Below are 22,145 nucleotides of genomic sequence, written 5' to 3'. Positions count from 1 at the left end.
TCCTGGAGGAGAAGCCGCAAGCCTCCATGCCCGAGAGGAGGCCGCTGGACTGGACGGCGGGTCTCCAGGGAACAGCGCCCGGAACTCGCGAGGCCCGGCGGATCGTTCCTGCCTTAGCCGGGCAGCGAACCCTTCTGAAGGGCAAGGATGGGGAGGCCGCCCTGGGCTCTGGGTCCGGCAGCCGGGCCCCGCCGCCGGAGGAAAACAAAGGGGTTAAGCCGGTTTACAAACTGAAGCATCTCCATGGATCTCACCAGAGGCTGGAGTCTCGCTCCCGGCCCGTTGCCCGGCATCCAGACCTCGGCCCCCAGGCCTGGCCCTTCCGACCGCCCAAAGCGCTCCCACCTCTCCGTCCCTCTGCTCTTACCCGGTCTCGTCTTCCCAAACCGCTCCAGCCCAGCTCCAAAGCAGGCCGCGGGCAGAGCCAGGCCCGGCCGCGGCCCTGGAGTTCCTAGGAAGCCACAGGCCGCGCAGGTCGAGCCCGGCAGGCGACACAGGAAAAGACGCGCTTCGCCCCTCCCCTTCCTCCTCGGGGTCCTGGTGACAGAGAAGCGAGAGGTTCCCTGGACTTCCCGTCCGGGGCACGCGGCTCCACAGGCCCCGCAACTCAGAGGCCCGCGCGGGGCTGCCGACGGCGGTGGGGGGAGGCCGCGTCCATCGTGATCCCGGACGGGGAAGGGAGGAGGGTCGGGGAAAGCTGGGCGGAGAGGCCGAGGAGGGCAGTCGAGCTCGGCAGGGGCGGAGCAAATAGGCTCTACTGGCAGACACCCGGCTGCCCGCCACGTGGGGCGCTGCGGAGACTCGTAGGCGAGCCGCGCCGGGGCGCCAGGCCGGAGGCGTCGCTTCCCGGCCGGGGCCTTCGGGCCTCCCGGGGCTCCGACTCCCTCGGCCCCGCGGGGTGTCGCTTTTCTATCTTACGTCCTGACGCCTTACGCTTTGCTGTCACTGCCGGCGCGCTGCCAACACCTCGCACACTGGTGCACGCAAGCCCAGTTGACTATACATTTAGCGTTGCTCCTGCTGAGGGCTCCACGCTGCACATCAAAGCTGAGGCCCAACCTGTGTTTGTCGAGTCTCCCACCCCGGCGACTCAGACTCACCCACGAGACTCGCCTCCTCCCCGATGGTCGCTCCTTCTCGTGCACGGAAGTGCGTCTCGGGAGGAAAAGAGTCTCTCTTCGGTCCTTGGAGACAAGTCACCCGTCAGAACAACCAGAAAGAAAATCTTGCACCACAACCCTGGAAAGTAAATACGAATATTATCTCTATTATATAGATGTGAGAATTGAGGCTCAAAAAGCACACATTCAGGCCCAATGGCGTTCCAGTGAGCAGTAGTACCAAAAGTGTGCTTTGGAGTCTTTCCTGCGGGTGGTGGTCTCAAGTATGTTCGTGGTTATACCCCTTAAACGTTCCCTTAAACGTTTTCTTTCACATGTACTGAAAATGAAATATTCTTGCTTATAGGACATACTTGGAAGCATTTAGAATGTAATTAATTGGAAACGTGAATATCGCTTTTGCTTTAAGTCAAGGAATGAATCCCTGGGTTTGTGAGATAAATCTATGCCATAGGCACTCCCACTGTACGTTTTTCATCTTTTTTTAAAGATTTTATTTATTTATCTTTAGAGGGGAAGGGAAGGAGAGAGGGAGAGAAATATCAATGTATGGTTGCCTCTTATGTGTCCCCTGCTGGGAACTGGCCTGCAAAACCCAGGTTATGTGCCCTGACTGGGAATTAAACTGCGATACTGTGGTTCCCAGGCCTGGGCTCAATCCACTGAGCTACACCAGCCAGGGCTTACGTTTTCATCTTAAAATAAAAGTGAATATTACATTGTATTTGAGACGTGTTTCATTAAGAAATCAGAGAAGCTTCTTCATAAAGTTGAAGAAACAGCATTTTGGAAATTACAAATTTTTATTTCAGGTATGTTTAAGCATGTATCCCCGTCTCAGATAATGGTCCTTAGGTCTCCTGTTAACAAATCAAGAGAAAAGGGTAGTGGATTCCACTATCTTGTTCCAACTTCAGGACGTTAGAATAATTTTTTGGAGCTATGAATGTGACTTGGAACTGCCAGGAAAATCTTGAAGAAGGAAGTGGCATTCTTTCTGGACCTTGAAGACGGGGTAGAAAGTGGACACGGCAAGGGAAGGAAAAGATTACAGGCAAAGCTCGGTATGTTCTGAGATAAATGAAAGAGGATCTGTGCCTCATGTAAAGAACAGCAAAGAGGAGAGAGGGTCAGGGCTAAAGTATGCAGGGCCTTGAATGTGGGGACAGGCAAAATTTAGGCTGTGGTAACTAACAAGTTCTGGTCTAGAACATTGACTGGAAAAATTAGAGTCTTAGAGAAATTGACTTATAGGGCAAGTGTGTCCAGAATAGCTAAATGGAGTTACCTGCAAAGAGATTACCTGGAAGGTTGCTGAAATCCTCCAGCAGTGCAGAAAGGAAGGGCCTAGGTATTGGCAATAACAACGGAGAGGAGTGCTTGCTTCAGCAGCACATACACTAAAAAACAATAAACTAAAATTGGAACAGTGCAGTAAAGATTAGCATGCCCCCTGCACACCAATTCATGAAGTGTTCCATAAAAAAGAATAAAAACAAAAAGAATGGAGAAGAAACAAATCTTTAAAATACTTTAAAAAGTATATTGGAATTTAAATGATTAACTTCAATTTATTTTTTAACCTACAGGGAGAAGCTAGCAAAATGATGATGCTCTTAACAGAAAATAGAACAGAAAAAGACTACTCTTCACTAACTTTTTAAGGTATATTTTCCTTTGTTCCCCCAACATCGGCATCCCTACTTCTTACCACCAAAATTAATGACCATAATATGCTTCAAAGAAATATTATTATTATTTTAAATGGTGTGGCCCTAACTGGTGTGGCTCAGTGGACTGAGTGAGCCAATTGGATTCTCCAGACAGAGCACATGCCTGGGTTTCCAGCCAGGTCTGCAGTTGGGGGGCTTGGGAGAGACAATGGATCCTGATGTCTCTTTCAAGTTTCACACATTGATGTTCTCTCTCCCTCTCTTTTGCCCTCTCTTTCCCTCTCTCTAAAAATAAATAAATAAAAATCTTTTAAAAATATGGACACTTATTTTTTAAGTGCTATAGCTTTAATAGTGCTTTGATTATTATAACATTTTAAATTCAAATATGAGGTCCCAGAACAAGAGTATTAAAAGACAGGAACAAAATCACCCTGACCACTGTGGTTCAGATGTTTGGAACATTGTCCTATAATTGACAGGTTGCAGATTCAGTTCCCCATCAATGTGCATAGCAGAGGCAGCTGATTCTCACATATCTCTCTCTCTCTCTCTCTTTCTTTTTCTTTCTCTCCCCTTCCCTTCCCTTCTCTCTAAGCATGTACTCTTGTGAGAATTAAAAATAATAAAAAATAAAATTAAAAAAATTTAAAAGAACCAATGAATGTGTAAATAACTGTAACAAACTGATGTTTGTCTCTCTTCCTCTTTCTCTCTACAATCAATAAATTATATATATATAACTGTAGTTTTGATAGGGGAACTCAAGAGTTAAACATATTAGCTTCAGTCATAGTTGATAGACTTAAATGATTAATGCATTCGGAAAGCTGTTATTCCAGGAAGTGAAATGTTTGACTCCATGCAGTATATAAGCATCATTAACTTGGACTAAGTGAACTTGTGTGAATGGGTTGTTCAAGACATCTACCTTACTGCAGAATGTTAACACTTTGTACATAAAAAGAGCTAGATATTAAAAACTGTAGTTTTCAGTGTACAAGTCTGTGCTTCTTTTGTTAAATCATGGAGACATTTTCATGTGTACTTGAGAAGAATGTGGGTTCTGCTTTTGTTAAGTGACTGTGTTAGGTCTAGTTGCTTTAAAGTATTGTTCAAATCTTCTGTTTCCTGTTGAACATCTATCTGATTGTTCTAGCTATCATTGAAAGTAGAGTATTGAAGTCTGTAACTATTATTATTCAATTGTCTGTTCTTCCCTGCAATTTTATTAGTTTGTACTTCATGTATTTTGGGCCTCTGTTGTTAGGTATGTTTATAGTAATTATGTCTCCCTGACATGTTGACCCTTTTGTCTTTATAATATATCATTTTTTGGCTCTAGAAACAATTTTTTTCTTAAAAATCTATTTTTGCCCTGGCTGGTGTAGCTCAGTGGATTGAGCGCATGCCTGTGAACCAAACAACCATGGTTCAATTCCCAATCAGGGCACATGCCTGGGTTGCAGGCCAGTCCCCAGCAGGGGACACACAAGAGGCAACCATACATTGATATTTCTCTCCCTCTCTCCTTCCCTTCCCCTCTAAAGATAAATAAATTAAATATTTAAAAATATATTTTTTGTCTAATATTAACATAATTACTCCAGCTCTCTGACTTTTGATTGGAGTGTTTAGTCAATTTACAATTAATGTAATTATTGATAATTTTTTATCTTATTTTTTTATTTGTTTTCTGTGTGTCTTATGTCTATTTTGTTCTTCTAATTCACATTACTTTTTACTTTTGTGTTAAACAGTTTTCTGTTATATCCTTTTAAGTTTTTTGTCTTTTCTTTTTCTATATATTTTTTAAAGATTTCATTTATTTATTTATTTATTTATTTATAGAGAGGGGAAGGAAGGGAGAAAGAGAGGAAGACAAACATGTCCTAGAAAAACATCAATTCATTGCCTCTCACACACCCCCAACTGGGGACCTGGCCTGGGAATTAAACCTGCAACATTTCAGTTTACACTCAGTCTACTGAGCCACCCCAGCCAGGGCTCTTTTTCTGTATGTTTTTGAGTTTTTACTGCTTGTTCTGGGGATTACAATTAATGTCATTGAAAGGTTTTCTTAGGCTCTGCCAAGAAAGAAATGCCAATCAGCCACAAAGTCAGGCAGTATAGAGCTTTATTGAGGTTTGCGCACCCCGCGAGAGGGCGAGATTCTAAGGTCTGCAAAGTGTTGGGCCGGAGAAGTTGCCCCTCCGCCCCCCCACGCCCCAGCAGGGAAAGGGGGGTGTGTGTTTATTTTCCTTGGCTCTCTGTGGGAGCTGGGCATTGGTCCCCTTTGAACAAAGCGGCAATATATCATTGGTGGTTTTCCTCGGGCTCAGGTTGCTATGCATATATCCATTTTGGCAAAGCCCGCCCTTTTCGGCTCTCTGGTTTGACGTCAGCTGTCTTTTCCAGGTTGTAGTCCAGCCGTCATTTTGTCCTAACCCTACCGTCCTGACAGTCATAACTTTTAAAAAATAAAATTTTGATTAGTATCAACTGAATTTCAGTTGTATACAAATTTTTACTTTAATACAGCTCTATTTTCTCCCCCCTCTTAGTGCTATTATTGGCACAAAAATCACATCTTTATACACTGTATATCCTCAACTCAGTTTTATAATCAGTGCTTTATGCAATTGTTTCTTAAGTCAGACACAGGAATAAAAGAGTTATGAACAAAAAGACATTTATACTATCTCATCTATATATACTTTTAGCAGTGCTCTTTACCTCATATTGTCTTATTTTAGGCTATTAAAATTTTTCAAAATATGCAGTTTACATCTGCTGTTTCCCTTATATTTCTCCCCCTTTCAATATTTTTTTGCACTGTAATTATCTAAAGTAATGTCATTTAGTGGAAAGACTGAGTTCGTAACCAAAAGTCCCAGCATCTACTAATGCCTTTCAGTCCATTGACTGATTTTATGATCTGGATTAAGCTGTTTAGTCACTATCTGGGCTTCAGTTTTCTTAACTCAAAAGTAAAGAGAATAGCATCTGGCCGTATTTGATCGCTAATTTCAAATACCACTCTCTCAAGTGTAGGTCCTACCACAGACAAGAGAAGTTCCCTTATAATTCTAGGCTAGCAGCTAATGCCCAGAAATGAGGTCAAAACCTTTATAATAGTATAGATGAGTTTTGCAACAATGGAAAGAAAACGACTAAAAATAAATGAGAAATTATCAAAGCTACTTCAGATCCTCTATTGCTACTTGCAAAATGCTTTTCAAAAAAATTCTTCAAGTTGCACATTGCTTTCTAGGTACATGTCTATAAAGAAAATATAATTAAAAGAATAATCTCATGAGTGCTCCCAACAATATCATAAGTACCTGTTCCTCAGGGAAATTTGGTTTAAAAATCTAGTCATAGCTAAGCATAGGGATAGAGGTTAGGAATACCGGAGTCAGCTAGCTATTTGAAATGATTTTGTGGCAGGGGAAGGAATACCTGAGTTTTCAGAATAGATTTACTATGTTGTTTTTATCTCTTGATTCCTTGGGTATAAGTTCTACCCTTCCTATCACTTGTTTTGTTTTGTTTTGTTTTGTTTTGTTTTGAGGTAAGAAAATAATCATTTTTACCTTGGAAGTGATTTTGAATAAGCCAGGTCTCAGTTTTAAAGTACCAGAATCACCATCATTACAGTATGCAAGCTAGTGACCCATAAAATCTATTTTGGCTATTTTCCCTGACCCCACTGAAAATAAGTAATAATAACTGTGGTAAAATGAGGTGAAAAATAATTTCTGTACACCTATGGGCCAGGTATGAAATTCTTCATCACAGACGTTTAATTTTAGGATTGAATTTTATCAGGGATACCTAGGACAGTAAGACAGCTGTTGGTGATTCATTGAACAGAAAGTGAATTTTGCTTTTTGCCCTTTCTGGAAACAAGTCCACATTGGAGATAACTTTTGCACTAGGGTTCTATTGGTTGACAAGTTTCTGACCACAGTGATTCCTGAATATTAATGAAAAAACAAGTCGAAGTAGATGATCTAGTTAGTAGGCATTGGTATGATTCAGACTTATTATATGAAGGTTTTCATTCTAAGAAGCTTATTTTGTCCTCAATCTTAAGAAGATTGAGTGGACTGCAATTCTGCTAATAATTGCATAACTTTCCAATGATCCTGCTAGCCGTTGCCTTACTCTCTTGCACTCTTTGTAACCAAGTAAAAATAAAATATATTTTGGTCTTCTTTCACACACACACACAAAAAAGCTTTAGGTGGGTACTCTAGTTTTCTTTAGCTGCAGAAACCTATGTCCTTTCATCATTTGTCTGCAATCTTATTAGCAAACAAAATGTTTATATCAGCCTCACTTTCACACTATGTGCATGGGAGATGAAAGACTCTAAAAATAACTGATCTAGATCAGCAAATAGACTGAATTACATATGCTACATATTCTCACAGATTTAATGATCTGGGCAAGATAATATTTACTCTCAGAACAAATCACAGTTAAAATTCTTATTCTCTTTTCCTTCAGCATTTTTCTTCTTTCTTTCTAACCTGGGTATGGCTGCTATCTTTTTTTCTTTATTTTTAAAGACGCAGCTTGCAGTTTCAAGAAACAATGCATAGAACCTTTTTTAAATAGCTTTTTCTTTTGCCAAACACAATATATTCTCTATTGGGATATAAATGAAATTATAACAGAGTTTTTAATGATAGGACAATCGCCTTTTGCCATTTGACCTATTTTAGGCACTGAAAAAAATGTTCATGCCTCAGTGATTTTCTTATTTCTTATTGATGGATTAATAGAAACATCTTAAGAATGTTAATTCATGCCCTGGCTGGTGAGCACCAGCCAGCGAACCAAAGGTTTGCTTGCTGGTTTGATTCCCAGTCAGAGCATGTGCCTGGGTTGTGGGCCAGGTCCCCAGTAGAGGACATGCAAGAGGCAACCACACATTGATGTTTCTCTTCTTCACTTTCTTCCTACCTTACCCTCTCTCTAAAAATAAATGCATAAAATCTTTAAAAAAAAAAGTTAATTCATGGCTACTCTGTCTATGGAGTAGCCACTCTCTGTCATACTGCTTCATTAATAAAGTTTCTTTCACGTAAGTAAGTAAATAAATAAATAAATAAATAGTGTTTTTTTGAAAAGGAATGTTAATTTATTTGCTGTTCTAGTTCTTAAATGCTAACTCTTAACAATGTTTATTTGTAGCTACAACCCATAAGTGTCCACCTTTTCATTTCTTTCAGAAATAAAGCAGGAAGTGATTACTATCCCCATCTGCTTCCCATTCTTTCTTATAGGTGTGCCACCTCCCCATGTTACACAACAGTGAAAAGCCCGGAAAATGCTCTCAGTGTCTTTGTGAAGTCACTGGAAGATATTTACACACTGAAGCTGCCGGCACTGGCATGGTGACTGGAGTCAAATGTAAACCATGATGTTTATCATTCTCAGTCAAATATATTGTGCAATGGGTAGCAATGGGCACTGTGTGAAAGGTTGCCTAATAAGCCGCCCCAGGATTAGTCAGCTTTTTGTGGCGAGGTGTGTGTGACCAAGATACAGGAGTCTGTTGTTGATGGAAAGACAGGCTGGCCAATGCCAGAAACAAAAAGTGGGGGAAATTCAACTCTTGCCACACAGTTGAATCTTAGCATAGAGCATTTGTTCTCTGAGGTACAGAGGCTGAGGGGCTACCGAGAAACATCTGAGGGAAAATGTTGTTTTCTGACTTTTGTTTTCCATGAAAGCTTTCCCCCACATGAAATCTTAGAAGCCAATACAATTTCTGGCATGTTAGTTTATGGTGGAACCAAAAAAAATGCTTTCTGGGAGAAACCTTTTTTCTTTTTGTAATAAAAAGTTTAATTATTAAAAACACAAATCCTGGTAGGTAACTCAGTTGGTTAGAGTTTTGTCCTGATAAACCAAGTTTGTGGGTTTGACCTCCAGTCAAGGCACATACCAGAGGCAACCAATGAATGCATAAATTAAATAGAAAAACAAAATGTTTCTCTCTCTCTCTTTCTTCCTCTCTCTCTCAAGTCAATAAATAATTTTTTAAAAAATAACCATACTAAAGAAAATTAGAAAAACAAGCAAGGGTGAAAACACTCATAATCCTTTTGCCAACAACTAGTCACCATAGCATAGTAGCATGCATTCCTATTCTCTGAACTGTTTTACCTGGTTGTAATCACACAGAAAATTCTGTCATATGATTTTTCGTTACTTATTATAAGCCTTTTTCCCCACAGTGCTATGTAACCAACCACCTTTAAAATAACTGAGTAACATTACATTTAGCATATAGTTGAACCAATGTTCACCTTAACCATTCCAACAAATGAGCTGTCTCTATTTCATCCTGTTGTTATTATAAATAACACTGAAATAAATATAACTCAAAATAGAGCTTTTTATGTATAAAATTCTTTTAAACTTAAGGTGGTTTATATCAAATACAAAACATATGTATAAGTCTATATGAACAGCTGTAAGATTAATAACAAAATGAATAGCCAAGGAACCACTTCCAATTTCAGAAATAAAACATTGCCTATAACTTAAAAGCCTGCTTGTGTGCTTCTCTTTAGTCACATCTGCTCTCTTCCACCTCTGTGGAAATAATCACTAGCCTAAATGTGTTTATTTTTTAAAAGATTTTAATCATTTATTTTTAGAAAGAGAGGAAGGGGGGAGGAAGAGGGAGAGAAGATATGTGGAAGATACATCAATCCATTGCCTCTCACGGGTCCCCTACTGGGGACCTGGCCCTCAACCCAGCTATGTGCCCTGATTGGTAATCGAACTGGAGACGTTTTGGTTTGCAGGCCAGCACTCAATTCACTGAGCCATACCAATGAGGGCTGTTTTGTTTTTTTTTTCAGTAAGATTAAAAAAAAATTTTATATATATATATATATATATATATATATATATATATATTTAAAATTCTTTTTTTAAACCCTCACCGAGGATATGTTTATTGATTTTAGAAAGATAGTAAGGAGGAGGGGGAGAAGCATTGATCAGTTGCCTCCTGCACTCACCGCAGCCTGGGATCAAACCTGAAACCTAGGTAGGTGTCCTGACCAGGCATCCAACCCACAACTTTTTTGATGCGCAGGATGGTGCTCCAACCAACTGAACTCCCTAGCCAAGACTATAATTTTTATACTTTATATTTTTCTTTAAGATAGTTTTTTTCTAGAATAATTTAATAATTAATAAAAGTGGGTTACATTTCTGTTAGGGCTAGTTCGTTATGTTGTCAAAAAACATGGGCTTATTTTTCTCCCTCAGAAATTATCAGGCTTGACACACCCAAGTAGGCAGGGCGGGTCCACAGACCAGAGAAAAATTTGCCACATGAGGAGGTGTACTCTGTGACAGCTCTCTGCAGTATGAGGACATTAAGGATTAGGACTGAAAAACCTTTTCAGTAGAGAGAAATGATTCTGGTTTACCCTTATAATGGTTACCCTTTCTTTTCCTGGTCCTTCCACTCCTCAGTTATTTTGGGTTTAGCTTGTTATTAGTATGTTCTTACTTTACCCACTCGTTCATTTAAAATAAGCAGTTCTTTTTTATTCAATATAGTGGTGTCTATCTTATGGGATAAATGCCAGCAATAATTGTGTTCATCTTGACCTCACTCCAAGCAGTTCTTTTTATTCAATATAGTGGTGTCTATCTTATGGGATAAATGCCAGTGATAACTGTGTTCATCTTGACCTCACTCCAAGCAACAGATTGGTCAGATTTATCTTTTCAGTTTTGAAAATGGAGAGACTGAAATAATTGGTTAGTATCATAGCTAATAAGGATGGTTAGTTCTTAGGTCATTAGTAAAAACCCCAAACTAGTGTTTTCAATCACCCTCTCTGGTTAATTTTTTTAAGATATTTTATTTAGTTATTTTTAGAAAATGGAAGGGAGGGAGAAAGAGATGGAGAGAAACATCAATGTGTGGTTGCTTCTCGCATGGCCCCAAATGGGGGACCTGGTCTGCAACCCAGGCACTGGGAATCAAACCAGTGACCTTTTGGTTCACAGGCTGGCACTCAGTTCACTGAACCACACCAGCAAGGGTTCCTGCATCAGTTTCAATCAAGAAATTTAATAAATTCAGTTTAATAAGGATCCCAGGGGTAGGCTCTTAGCTTGCATATAGAGCAAAAAGACCCATCTTGGGTCTTCTTGGATATAGAGAATGCAGGCTAAAGGTAAATTAGAGAGCACAAAATGTAAAATAATGAGAACTAAAATGTGGGTCAAAGAGAAAGAAGGTAGAAATAAACTATTGGTCCTATGGGCTAGGGATGAGGAAGGATTTGAGAAGTTTTGGAGAATAGCTTTGGAGCAACTTCGGGAAAAAGAGCAATAAAAGAGGATTTTATGTACTGCTATGGGTGATAAGTTGAACCTCTTTTAATATTCTTTGAAAAAGGTAACTAAAGATGAGTATTTCTCCAGAAAGAATTTTGGCTACTGTATTTTGTGTCTTTCAATGTGACACTGAGCCATGAGGGCTTCCACATTGAACAGAAAACTAGAACTTTAAGATACAACATTTTGCTAACATTACACAAATAGTGAAGAACTAAGTTGAGTTTGAACCCAGAGCTTTCCAGTTCCAAAGTCTGTCAGTTTTTTATTCCCACATGCTACTGTAGTTCAGAGATCTGTTGAGTCACACTTCTAAAAATTCCATTGCAATTATAATGAAAAAATCATGTCCTTCATAGTTGTTCCTCAGTTACAAGGTTTCAACATGAGAATCTTGTTTCAGGGATGGTGAGAAACTTTAGAGGTTGTTTAGTGAACCACTTACTTGCCCTGCTACTTTCTGGCTTTCATTTATGATGTCTAGCTTCATCTTTCTGTTTAAGATTTCCTGATTTAAAAAACCTTCAGAGAAATAGTAACTTCAAAGCCTAAACTCTCCCAAGAGATAAAAGAAGGAACATTTCTGTGAGTGTGATCTATTCACAAGTATCACAGGCTCCCACTCTTGTGTGAGGTGACAGTATTTTGAATCCTAAGGAAATGGAAGATCTGAATTTAAGAGATTCTGCAGGATATGTTGTTTTAAGTGTTTGGAAATATGAGAATCATATATGTAAATACCACGAGAAGCATGAACAAGATGAAATAACAGGTTATGAAGATGAAGGCCCTGGCCAGGTAGCTCACTTGCTTAGCATGTCATCCCCATATGCCAAGGCTCACAACACTGATCCCTGGTCAGACCAAATACAGGAGTTCGCCTCCTAGTGCATGAATGGGTGGAACAACAAGTCAATTTTTCTACCTCTCTCTCCCTTACTCTTTCTCTCAAATCAATCAATCAATAAAAAATTTTTTAAATATGAAAATGAAGGTGATGGTGATGATGAAAGCAGCCATTACTGTGCAAAGTGCTTTTTTTACATGAGTGCCGGATAACATTTTGAGATACTAACTTTTTTCTCTTCCTTCTCCCATTCTAATCACCCAGTTAATTCTTTGCCTCAGAGGAGGTTAAGTATCAGGACAGAAAACAAAAACAGCTCACATGTTTCTCAGTCTTCTGCTTATCTTAAGTCTTTAGAAGAACTTGGAGAGTTTAAGAAGGTTTAAAGTACAAAATTCAACTGAGTAAATTTTAAAATCTAATTGGCTTTATTAAGCAATTCATGAATGGAGCAGCATCCCATCTAGCAACTAGAAGGGAGCTCCAAGGGGTTGTATGAAATGGAAGGGTTGTTTTTTTTTTATAGGAAGAAGTGTGGGGTAAGGGAGCTATTAGCAAATTTAAAAATAAAAGGATTATTTTTAGGCCAGGATATTTGTTCTCTGGGAAGGGAAAGGCAAGTGTTTTATCATGCAGATTGCCTCTCTTTCTTGTGGAGAATAAAGAGCAAGCTTGAGACTGGTGTTGACCTGAAAAGTTCAGACTGGTTGATTACAATTACGTTTCTGGTGAAGGTCAAAGTTACAAGTAGATCATGGTTTTTAGCATGAGTGATGCCATTTTGGGCCTGCGACTTTCTCTTTAACAAGGTAAAAGGAAGAAGTAGATTTTTAAGAATTGTTAGAGCAGTGGTTCACAAAGTATTGGTCTCAGAACCTCTCTCTGTCTTGAAATACTGTTGAGAACCAAAAAATGCTTTTGTTGATATGAGTTATACCTACCAGCGTGTACAAAGTTAGAAATTAAAGCTACCAAAGTTAATTAATTAAAAAATTTTTGGATGTCTGACATGCCTTTATTCTGGGGTAGGGAGATCTATACGTGCAGCAGTCCTCAAGAGTCGCACCGCAGGAAGTCCCGCCTCTCTTCTACGCTAAGCACACATAAAACTAGCAGGGCATCAACACAGACTGTCACTGCTTAAGCAGTAGATCTCGATTCTGTGTGTGGGGGCCCTTAAGCAGTTATAGAAACACTGCCAAGTCCCAGTTCCCAGGATATCCAGGTGAGGTAGCCTGACTGACTCCATTTTCCCTACAGTGATACATCTCATAGTTTTTGTTTTTTAAGATTTTATTTCTTTTTAGACAGTGAGGAAGGGAATGAGAAAGAGAGAGAGAAAAACGTCAATGTGTGGTTACTCCTTATGCACCCCCTACTGGGGACGTGGCCTGCAACTTAGGCATGTGCCCTGACTGGGAATTAAACCTGCTACCCTTTGGTTCGCAGTCCAGCACTCAGTCCACTGAGCCACACCAACCAGGATTTAAAATTAATTTTTTGAAAGGATTTCATTTATTTATTTTTAGAGAGAGGGAAAAGGGGGGAGAAAGAGAGAGAGAGAAATATCAGTGTGAAAGAGAAACATCTATTGGTTGCCTCCTATACGCACCCATGACTGGGGACCAAACCCCGAATCAGCCAAGTACCCTGACTGATATTGACCCAGCAAATTTGTTTTGTGGGATGATGCCCAACAAAGTGAGCCACACCAGTCAGGGCTAAAATTAATTTATTAATGCATTAAAAATAATAAAATAAGAGAAGTAACATATTTTTTATGAAAGATAGCTAAATTTTCCAAAACAAAAATATATTGTTGAGAAGAGTAACATTGTTTTACATTGTTGCAAATTTATTTAATATCTGGTTTAATAAAAACAATTAGATTCTCTTCTACTGTATTCAATTCGTTGTGACTTGTTCTGGTTAAAGTATATGAAGAAAATCTAGTCAAACAGTTATGTGACTGGAAAAAGTAGTAGTATTTAAATAGACTTTTTAGGTAATTTGTGTATACTGTTTTAAAATTTTTTTGTTTATTGATTTTAGAGGGGGAAGTGGGAGAGAGATAAACATCAAGTTGTTATTCCACTTATTTATGTATTTATTGATTGATTCTTGCATGTGCCCTGACCCTGAGCATAGATTGAACCTGCTACCAGTGGCAAATCAGGATGATGCTCTAACCAACTGAGCTATCTGGCCAGAGCTGACAGACATACCTTGCTTATCTCTTGCCAGCCAACTTTCCCAGGGGCTAGACCTTGTCTCTGATACCTGTAGCTCCTAGACAGGTCCTGAACTGAAAACCAAATGAACTGAAACCCAAAAATGTAGTATTGTTTCATTCAGTGTGAGGAGACACAACTGGAAGACCTTGTTTTGTCCTCAAAATGTTTACATTCTAATCGGATACTCATTTGTGTGTGTACATGCACACACACACATGCACATGCACACCTACATAGGCGATATAAATGATAACTGAATTAAACCAACGAAAAGTGCCAGAGGAGCTCAGAGCAGATGGCAGGTAGAATAGTAAATATTTTTAAATATTTCTCTTTTAAATTGTGGTAAATATAACTTCTTGCCACTGAGTTCGTAGGGTCAAGTTTACTGACACTACATGCATCACCTTGTTTAATGCTTGATGACCTTAGAGGTAGATATTATTATCATTCTCACTTTATAGATGAGGGAGCTAGAGGATAGATGATTTGCTTTATGTCCAGCTAGTAAATGGAAGAGCCAGGATGAGAAATATCTCTTTGAAAGCTTGTGGTCTTAGCCAGCATATGGCTCTGTGTGTGTGACTCAGTGTAGATGATTTCCCTATTTTTTACTGTCTCTGTTCATCTTACTACTGAAGGTACCAACATTCTCCCACCCTGAAGCTGCTTTCTAGGGTATTGATTTTAAGCTGTTTATTAAGAAACAAAAGACTCAGAAAGTAACTTTGACCTCTTTCCCCTTTCCTGTCTGAGAGATTCAGACAGAGAAAGAGGGTAAACTCTCCTTCCTGCTGCAGGAAGGAGGGTTTAGGATGTTGCCTTAGCCTAATTCAAATTAAGTGTGGTTAAATATAAGGACTTCAGGCAGGTACCTGTTAGCTAAATAACCCCGGTATCACATTGTTTCTGAGTGACCTAGCAAGGCTTTTCGTACCATGTGTGTTCCTCTCTTCTTCAACTACCTGGAAATCACCCATTCTCAGTTCTGAAATCTAATACCCTATTCCCCTCCCTTCTCCTTTGATGAAAAATATCCAATGTTACCTCACTATCTTTGGAATTTTTAGGGAATCTTGAATGCAGGGCCTTGCCTTTCATGACTTTGAACAGTTCTTTCTAGCCCCTTCTTGCCTGTAAGGTTTCTTTGCAGAAATCAGCTGATAGTCTTAGGGAACTCCTTTGTGGGTAACTGTCTCCTTTTCTCTTGCTGCTTTGACGATTCTGTCCTTATTTTTAATCTTGGGTAATTTAACTATGATGTGTCTACGTGTGTTCCTCCTTGGGTCCAAACTGTTTGGGACTCTCTGAGTTTCCTGGACTTCCTGGACCCTGGACTTCTGGTTCCTTTGCCAGATTGGGAAGGTTCTCCTTTATTATTTGTTCAGATAAGTTTTCCATTTCTTGCTCTTCTTCTTCTCCTTCTGGCACCCCTATGCTTTGGATGTTGGAATGCGTAACGTTGTCCTAGAGGTTCCTAAGCCTCTCCTCATTTTTTTGAAATCTTGTTTCTTTCTTTCTTTTTTAAAAAAGATTATTTATTTATTTATTTATTTTTAGAGAGGGATAAAGAAAGGAAGAGAAACATCAATATGTGGTTACCTCTCATGCATCCCCCACTGTGAACCTGGCCTGCTCTGACTGGGAATCAAACCTGTAACCTTTTGATTTGCAGGCTGGCACTCAATCCACTGAGCCATACCAGCCAGGACAAATTCTTGTTTTTTCATTCTATTCTGGTTGAATGTTTATTTCCTCTTTCTGTTCCAAATTGTTGGTTTGAGTTATGGTTTCCTTCCCTTCACTGTTAGTTACCTGTATACTTGGCTTTATTTCACTTTGCACAGCCTTCATTTCTGCCTCTATTTTCCATCCATAGTCATTTCTGTGAGCATCCTGATAACCAGTGTTTTGAACTCTGCATCTGATAGGTCGGCTGTCTCCTCGTCATTTAGTTCTTTTTCTGGAGCTTTGATCTGTTCTTTAATTTTGGCCATATTTTATTGTCTTGACACACCTGTTATGTTTTAAGGGGCACAGCTTTAGGTATTTGACAAAGTGGGGCAACCTGCTTTGCTGTGTTGTGGTGTCACGTGTGAGGAAGGGGTCAGAAGGAACAGTGCTGCTTGCTCGGTTTGAACTCTGATTTCAGTCACTTCCCCTGCTACCCACAGCAAATTGGGCCCTTCTGGTGCTGATTCCCAGTTGGGAAAACTTGTATGCATTTTGGGACTCCATGGGTCTCTCTAACAAATTCTCCTGTGAGGCTGGGAGTTTCTCCTGCCACCCCATATGGTTTTATAGCCAAAGATTTTGAGGCTTTATTTCCTCAAACTGGAACCATGGGTTACTTGATCTGTCTCACTCCCTAGTTGTTCCTCCTGCCTTTCCTTCAGCAAATGTGAGATATCCTGGTCTGCCAGTCTTCCCGTCACCTGCCTGGTCCACCACCTTGCCACATGTCCTCTGGGCCCCTCCTACCCGTCTGCATGAATGTTTCTTCTTTCACTCCTTGGTTTTCAGACTTTCATACAGTTCGATTTTCAGGTAGTTCTGGTTGGTTTTTGTTTTCAAATTTGTTGTTTTCCTTCTTTTGATTGTGCAAAGAAAAAAAGCCTATCTACTTATGCCTCCATTTTGGCCAGAAGACCAAAATTCTGCATTGTGATGGCAGCTTTTGAATCTCCCTTAGTCACTCAGGCTACTGAACTCCCATTAAGTCTTTCTATAGCTTGTGTGTTTGAGAAAATCAGTGTAATCCTCCTGTGTGGAAATGAGGATGTGTCTGTGGTTTTGTTATAACTCACCATACACACATCCTAGTACACACACTGTTTAGTTTAGATGTTTAGGTGCTTCCTATGGGGTGACCAAGTGGGAAGATCCTTGTGGTTTTCTGTTTTTTAGGAAGGAGGGCAGTTAAGTCCCATGGTGACTCCAGAGTTCTGATTACTCCATCTGCCTTCTCAGTGGTCACTGAGAGACTGAGAGAATCAAAAGGACTGGGGACTACTGGAGAAGTTTTTCTATTTTCTGACCCCTTTAAAAACATCTTATTTCTGAGGCATCAATTTCTTTCCCAGCACAGTATTTTTATCATTGGTTACTTATATGATAACAATTATTTATGTTATTTAGTGGTGCTCGTTGGTCCCTAGGACCCTTGATAATTTAAGTGCTATCATCAGAAGAAGGTTCATAGTTTGGCCCCCAGCTGGCAATGAACACAAGCTTAGACCCAGTAGCAGCCAGGCTTGTGTCTGTAGAGGGTAATGACTGGCATTGGAGAGCTAAGGAGTACACACTCATGGTTCACAGTAAGGCACTTGGGATGAGGTAGGAAAGCACAGCACAGGCAGCTGAGCAAAGCCCTACTATAAGATGTGACAGAATCATACACCTGTCCAGGGAGCCCACTGAGCCATGGTGATGAGCCAGGTACCTTTGCTCTAGACTCAAAGAAGGCATTGCGTTCCCGTCAGCCCAGCTTTTTGGGATCCATCTTTTAAGGACAAAAGAGAATCCCAGTGTGGATCTTGGTTTTGAACAGAGGTGCTAATTCAGGTCACAGGAAAAGCAGTGGGGACCCTCATCTGGAGGTCTCACATGGCTGCCTTTATTATTTAAGTCAGGACATCCTGTTCTTCTAAGTCACAAGGAGCCAAGTCTCACATACACACGGGAGAGTCAGAGGGAGGAAGTTCCTGCAAAATGGTTGATCTCTCAAGCCTCCTGACTAGCTGTAGAAACACTCAACCTCCCCCAAATCTGCTAGATTTTGAACTAGAAATTTGGGGATTTTTTTTCTTTCCCAAAAAACAACATTCTCACTACCAGTGTTATAAATAGTATTTTGAAAAATAAAGGTAACAACAAACAGACAAAAACTAATCAAAGTTCAGGAAACCAGTGAGTCAAAAATATCTTTTTTATTCCTTTAAAAAAAATTTTGTGTGCCTTAATTTATAAATAGAATCATATATTATATACATTCTTTCCTGCAACTTTTTTTCTCTCTTGTCTGTGATTTTATGGTTCTTGTTTCTTTCATCTCTGGCCTTGTCCTCACCTACCTGCACCCCTCTTTCTTTTTCTTCCATCTTCATTCTTTTGTGAAAGAACAAATATGCTTTTATTTTCAAAAAGGCCAACCAAAAACATTGCCTGTGATGAGAAAAAAATGTTCAGTCATTAAGAGCACAGGTTCTGGAGCTAGACTGCCTGGGGTTGATTCCCAGCTCTATTACTCAGTCGGGCAAATTACTTAGCCTCTCTGTCTCTGAGTTTCCCTACTTGCAAAATGGGGGTGCAGATAGTAATAATACCTACTTCTTGGGGATGTGGAAAAATTGAATGAGGTCATGTTTAAAGCACTTAAGAGCAATAGCACATGGTAAGTGTGCACTATATTTTAGTTCTTATTGACTAAGAGCTTCTCTTTCAGTGTTTGCGTGTTTTAAAATACAGCATTCTCTTTCTGGCTATCTACTCTGTGAGCATAACCCCTTCTCTCTCTCCTCTTCATTCTGTAGGCTTCTTTTTCCTCTTCTTCCTCCTCATCCTATTTCCATAAATTCTCCTACTCTCCTTCCTTCTCTCATATGTCTATTCTTTTCCCATTTCCTGTAGTAGCCACTGTAGACAAAATAAGCCATAAGAGCCTTGTAGCCACCCAAAGCCATTGTCACAGCTGGGGCTATTACAATTTCAAGCCAGTTCAGGCTCTCAGTCAGATTGCTTCCATCATGAGTTGCGCAATGAATGCCTCAGCAGCACCAGACATGACTTGCCTGAACGTGGGAGAGATTCACACTTGAGCTCTTGGGTAAATTGTGAGGCTGGGGATACCATAAGGACTGGAGCCTTTGTTTTCAAGGGCTTGACTCCATTCTTGAGCCTCAGAACATAATCATTGCCATTAAGGAAGGGAAGAGGAACACAGTGGGACTGGCAAGGCACAAAGATGGTACTCTGTACATATTTATTAAATTTTATTTATTCATTTTTTATTGTTGTTTAAGTAGTTGTCTGCCTTTTCCCCCTTCCCTATATTTATTAAATTAATGAATGACAACTGCTTGCAGCACAATCAAGGAAGGAGTTTGAGCTTTCTTACTGCGAACAAAACTTCCTCCAAACTAGTGGCATAAAACAGCAACAGTCATTTTATTATTATTGTCTCTCATGGTTCTAGGTGTTGGCTGGGCTAACTTAGGAGGTTCTCACTTGAGTTCTCTCATGCATTTGACGTCAGGTGGTGACTAGGGCAGTAGTCTCCTCAAAGACTTCTTTCATGTGTCTGGCAACACAGTTGATGCTGGCTGTCAGATGGGAACGCAGTAGGGCTATTGGCCAGAACACATACACATGGTGCTCGCATGGTCTGGGCTACCTCACAGCACGACAGCTGAGTTCCAGGGTGAGTGTCCCCAGAGATAAGCAGGAAGAAGCTGCATTTCCTCTTCTAACCTAGCTATTACTCTGCCATGCTCAACTGCATGGAGGAAGTCATTAAGGCCAGGCCGTATTACAGAGAAGGAGGATTAGAATCCACTCTTGATAGGGAGAGTGTTAAAGAGTATGATCTGTAGATATATTTTAAAACCATTACAGTCTTCAAGTTTTGGAGTGCTTTGGAATATTTGGAGTATGCCAGTGTTTCTATAATTAAAGGAACACCAGACAACAAACACATTCACTTCATTTTGACAGGACTGCGTCTTTGAACCTATATTCACAGGGTCTAATTACCCCTTCCTTAGAGCTTTCCAAGACTCCATGTGGGGTTTTTTTTTTTTTTTTTTAGATTTTATTTATTTATTTTTAGAGACAGTGAAAGGGAAGTAGAAAGGGAGAGAATCATCAATGTGTGGTTGCCTCTTACCTATCTACTTCTGGAGACCTGGCTTGCAACCTAGGCATGTGCCCTAGACTGGGAATTGAACTGGTGACCCTTTGGTTTGCAGGCCCTCACTCAATCCACTGAGCTACACCAGCCAGGGCCAAAGACTCCATATCTTGATCATAGCCCTCCTTTCAGGTGTGAGGCCCAGGGAGTGGAGAGATGAGCCATATACCACCTATGCCATCCTGTGGGCTTCCTGGGCAGTCTCACAACAAATGTGTCAGCACTTACCATCTTCATTCAACATCTGCCATTCCTCCTTCTAGGGATTATTCCAGACAGAAATCCAGGAATCTGCTAAGCCATTTCTTGCCAGGTCCAGAATAGCCCAGATACAACTAGGTAAATACAAGACAACTAAGTATCTTACTTTCTTTCTTTCTGAGCCTGTGACCAGGGAGGTTAATACTGTGGGAGCTAAAACAAATATTAATACACTTCCTCTCACCCTTTTAGTTCTTTCAGGCTGGACTCATAACCAAATTAAGAGAGACAAATTAACAGGAAAAAATTTAAGTTCAATATGTATGCATGAGGAATTCACATAGGCATGATCATTTCTATGTGAATTTTAAATCACGGCAACAAAAAGCTGTGATTTAAAATTTAAAAAACCCACAGATGTAAAGTACAGCATTGGGGATATAGTCAATAATATATAATAACCATGTATGCTGTCAGGTGGATACAAGACTTATCAGAGTGATCACCTAATAAGTTATATAAATGTCTAAGACCACTACGCCTGAAACTAATATAATATTGAATGTCAACTGTAGTTAAAAATAAAATAATAAGCCCTGTCCAGGTAGCTAAGTTGGTTGGAGTGTCATTCCAGTACACCAAGCTTGCAGGTTCAATCCCCAGTCAGGATATAAACAAGAACCAATCAATGAATGCATCAATAAGTGGAACAACAAGTCAGTGTTTCTCTCTCTCTCTCTGTTTCTCTTCTCTACCTTGTCTCTTGCTCTAAAATCAAATTAAAAATGAACTTAAAATAAAAATTTAAAAGCCAGTCAATAGACATTTTAAGGTAAAGATTAGAGGATAAAAAAGAATCTCAGAGTTGGATCTGTGCTTAACAAAATTCTGCATTTCTTTTTTTTGGAAGTTTTTCCTTTTTGTCTTTTTTAAAGTGTATCTTATTGATTATGCTATTACAGTTGTCGCTTTTCTCCTTTTTCTCCTCCTCCTGCACCTCCCCTCCCACTAGCATTCCTCCCTCTTAGTTCATGTCCATGGGACATACATATAAATTCTTGGCCCCTCCATTTCCTATACTATTCTTAAGCTTCCCTGTCTATTTTATACCTACCATTTATGTTTCTTATTCCCTGTACCTTGTCCCCCCTCCTCCCCCCATCTCACCTCTCTGCTGGTAACCCTCCTTGGTATCTCCATTGCTGTGATTCTGTTCCTATTTTAGTTGTTCGCTTAGTTTGTTTTTGTTTTTAGGTTCAGTTGTTGATAGTTGTGAGTTTGTTGCTATTTTTCTTTTCATAGTTTTGATCCATCTTCTTTTTCTTAGGTAAGTCCCTTTAATATTTTGTAGAATAAAGGCTTGGTGCCCTGTCTGGTGTAGTTCAGATGATTGAGTGTGGGCCTGTAAACCGAAGGGTTGCCAGTTCCATTCCCAGTCAGGGCACATGCCTGGGTTGCAGGCCTGGTCCCCAGTTGGGGGCATGTGAGAGCAACCACACATTGATGTTTCTCTACCTCTCTTTCTCCCTCCCTTCCCCTCTCTTTAAAAATAAATAAATACAATCTTTTTTTTAAAGGGTTTGGTGATGGTGAACTCCTTTAACTTGACCTTATCTGGGAAGCACTTTATCTGCCCTCCCATTCTAAATGATAGCTTTGCTGGGTAGACTAATCTTGGATACAGAGCCTTGCCTTTCATGACTTTGGATAGTTCTTTCTAGCCCCTTCTTGCCTGTAAGGTTTCTTTGCAGAAATCAGCTGATAGTCTTAGGG

General features: G+C 40.0%; 2 protein-coding genes across 9 annotated transcripts in view; one reads left to right on the top strand and one right to left on the bottom strand.

Annotated features, from left to right (window-relative positions):
- The window catches only part of HECTD1 (HECT domain E3 ubiquitin protein ligase 1), an 85,736-nt gene extending 85,275 nt beyond the window's left edge, over positions 1-461 (bottom strand). For all 8 annotated transcript variants that reach the window (XM_053670505.1, XM_053670502.1, XM_037161606.2 and 5 more), the window contains exon 1: positions 368-461. The gene's annotated coding sequence lies outside the window, so the exon portion shown is untranslated. The remainder of the gene's footprint in view (positions 1-367) is intronic.
- LOC128628200 (serine/arginine repetitive matrix protein 1-like) lies at positions 27-20,510 on the top strand. Its single transcript, XM_053670518.1, has 4 exons — positions 27-407; positions 456-1,246; positions 2,711-2,786; positions 20,435-20,510. The coding sequence occupies exons 1-3, from the start codon at positions 27-29 to the stop codon at positions 2,727-2,729; spliced, it is 1,191 nt and encodes a 396-aa protein (XP_053526493.1). The 3' UTR covers positions 2,730-2,786; positions 20,435-20,510.
- The last annotated feature ends 1,635 nt before the right edge of the window (positions 20,511-22,145 follow it).

Source organism: Artibeus jamaicensis, unplaced genomic scaffold (genome assembly GCF_021234435.1).
Source record: "Artibeus jamaicensis isolate MK-2021 breed Jamaican fruit bat unplaced genomic scaffold, CSHL_Jam_final contig_588, whole genome shotgun sequence".
Classification (NCBI taxonomy): Eukaryota; Metazoa; Chordata; class Mammalia; order Chiroptera; family Phyllostomidae; genus Artibeus; species Artibeus jamaicensis.
The sequence above is the reverse complement of the archived record's forward strand: the minus strand, read 5'-3'. Positions and strand labels throughout refer to the sequence as shown.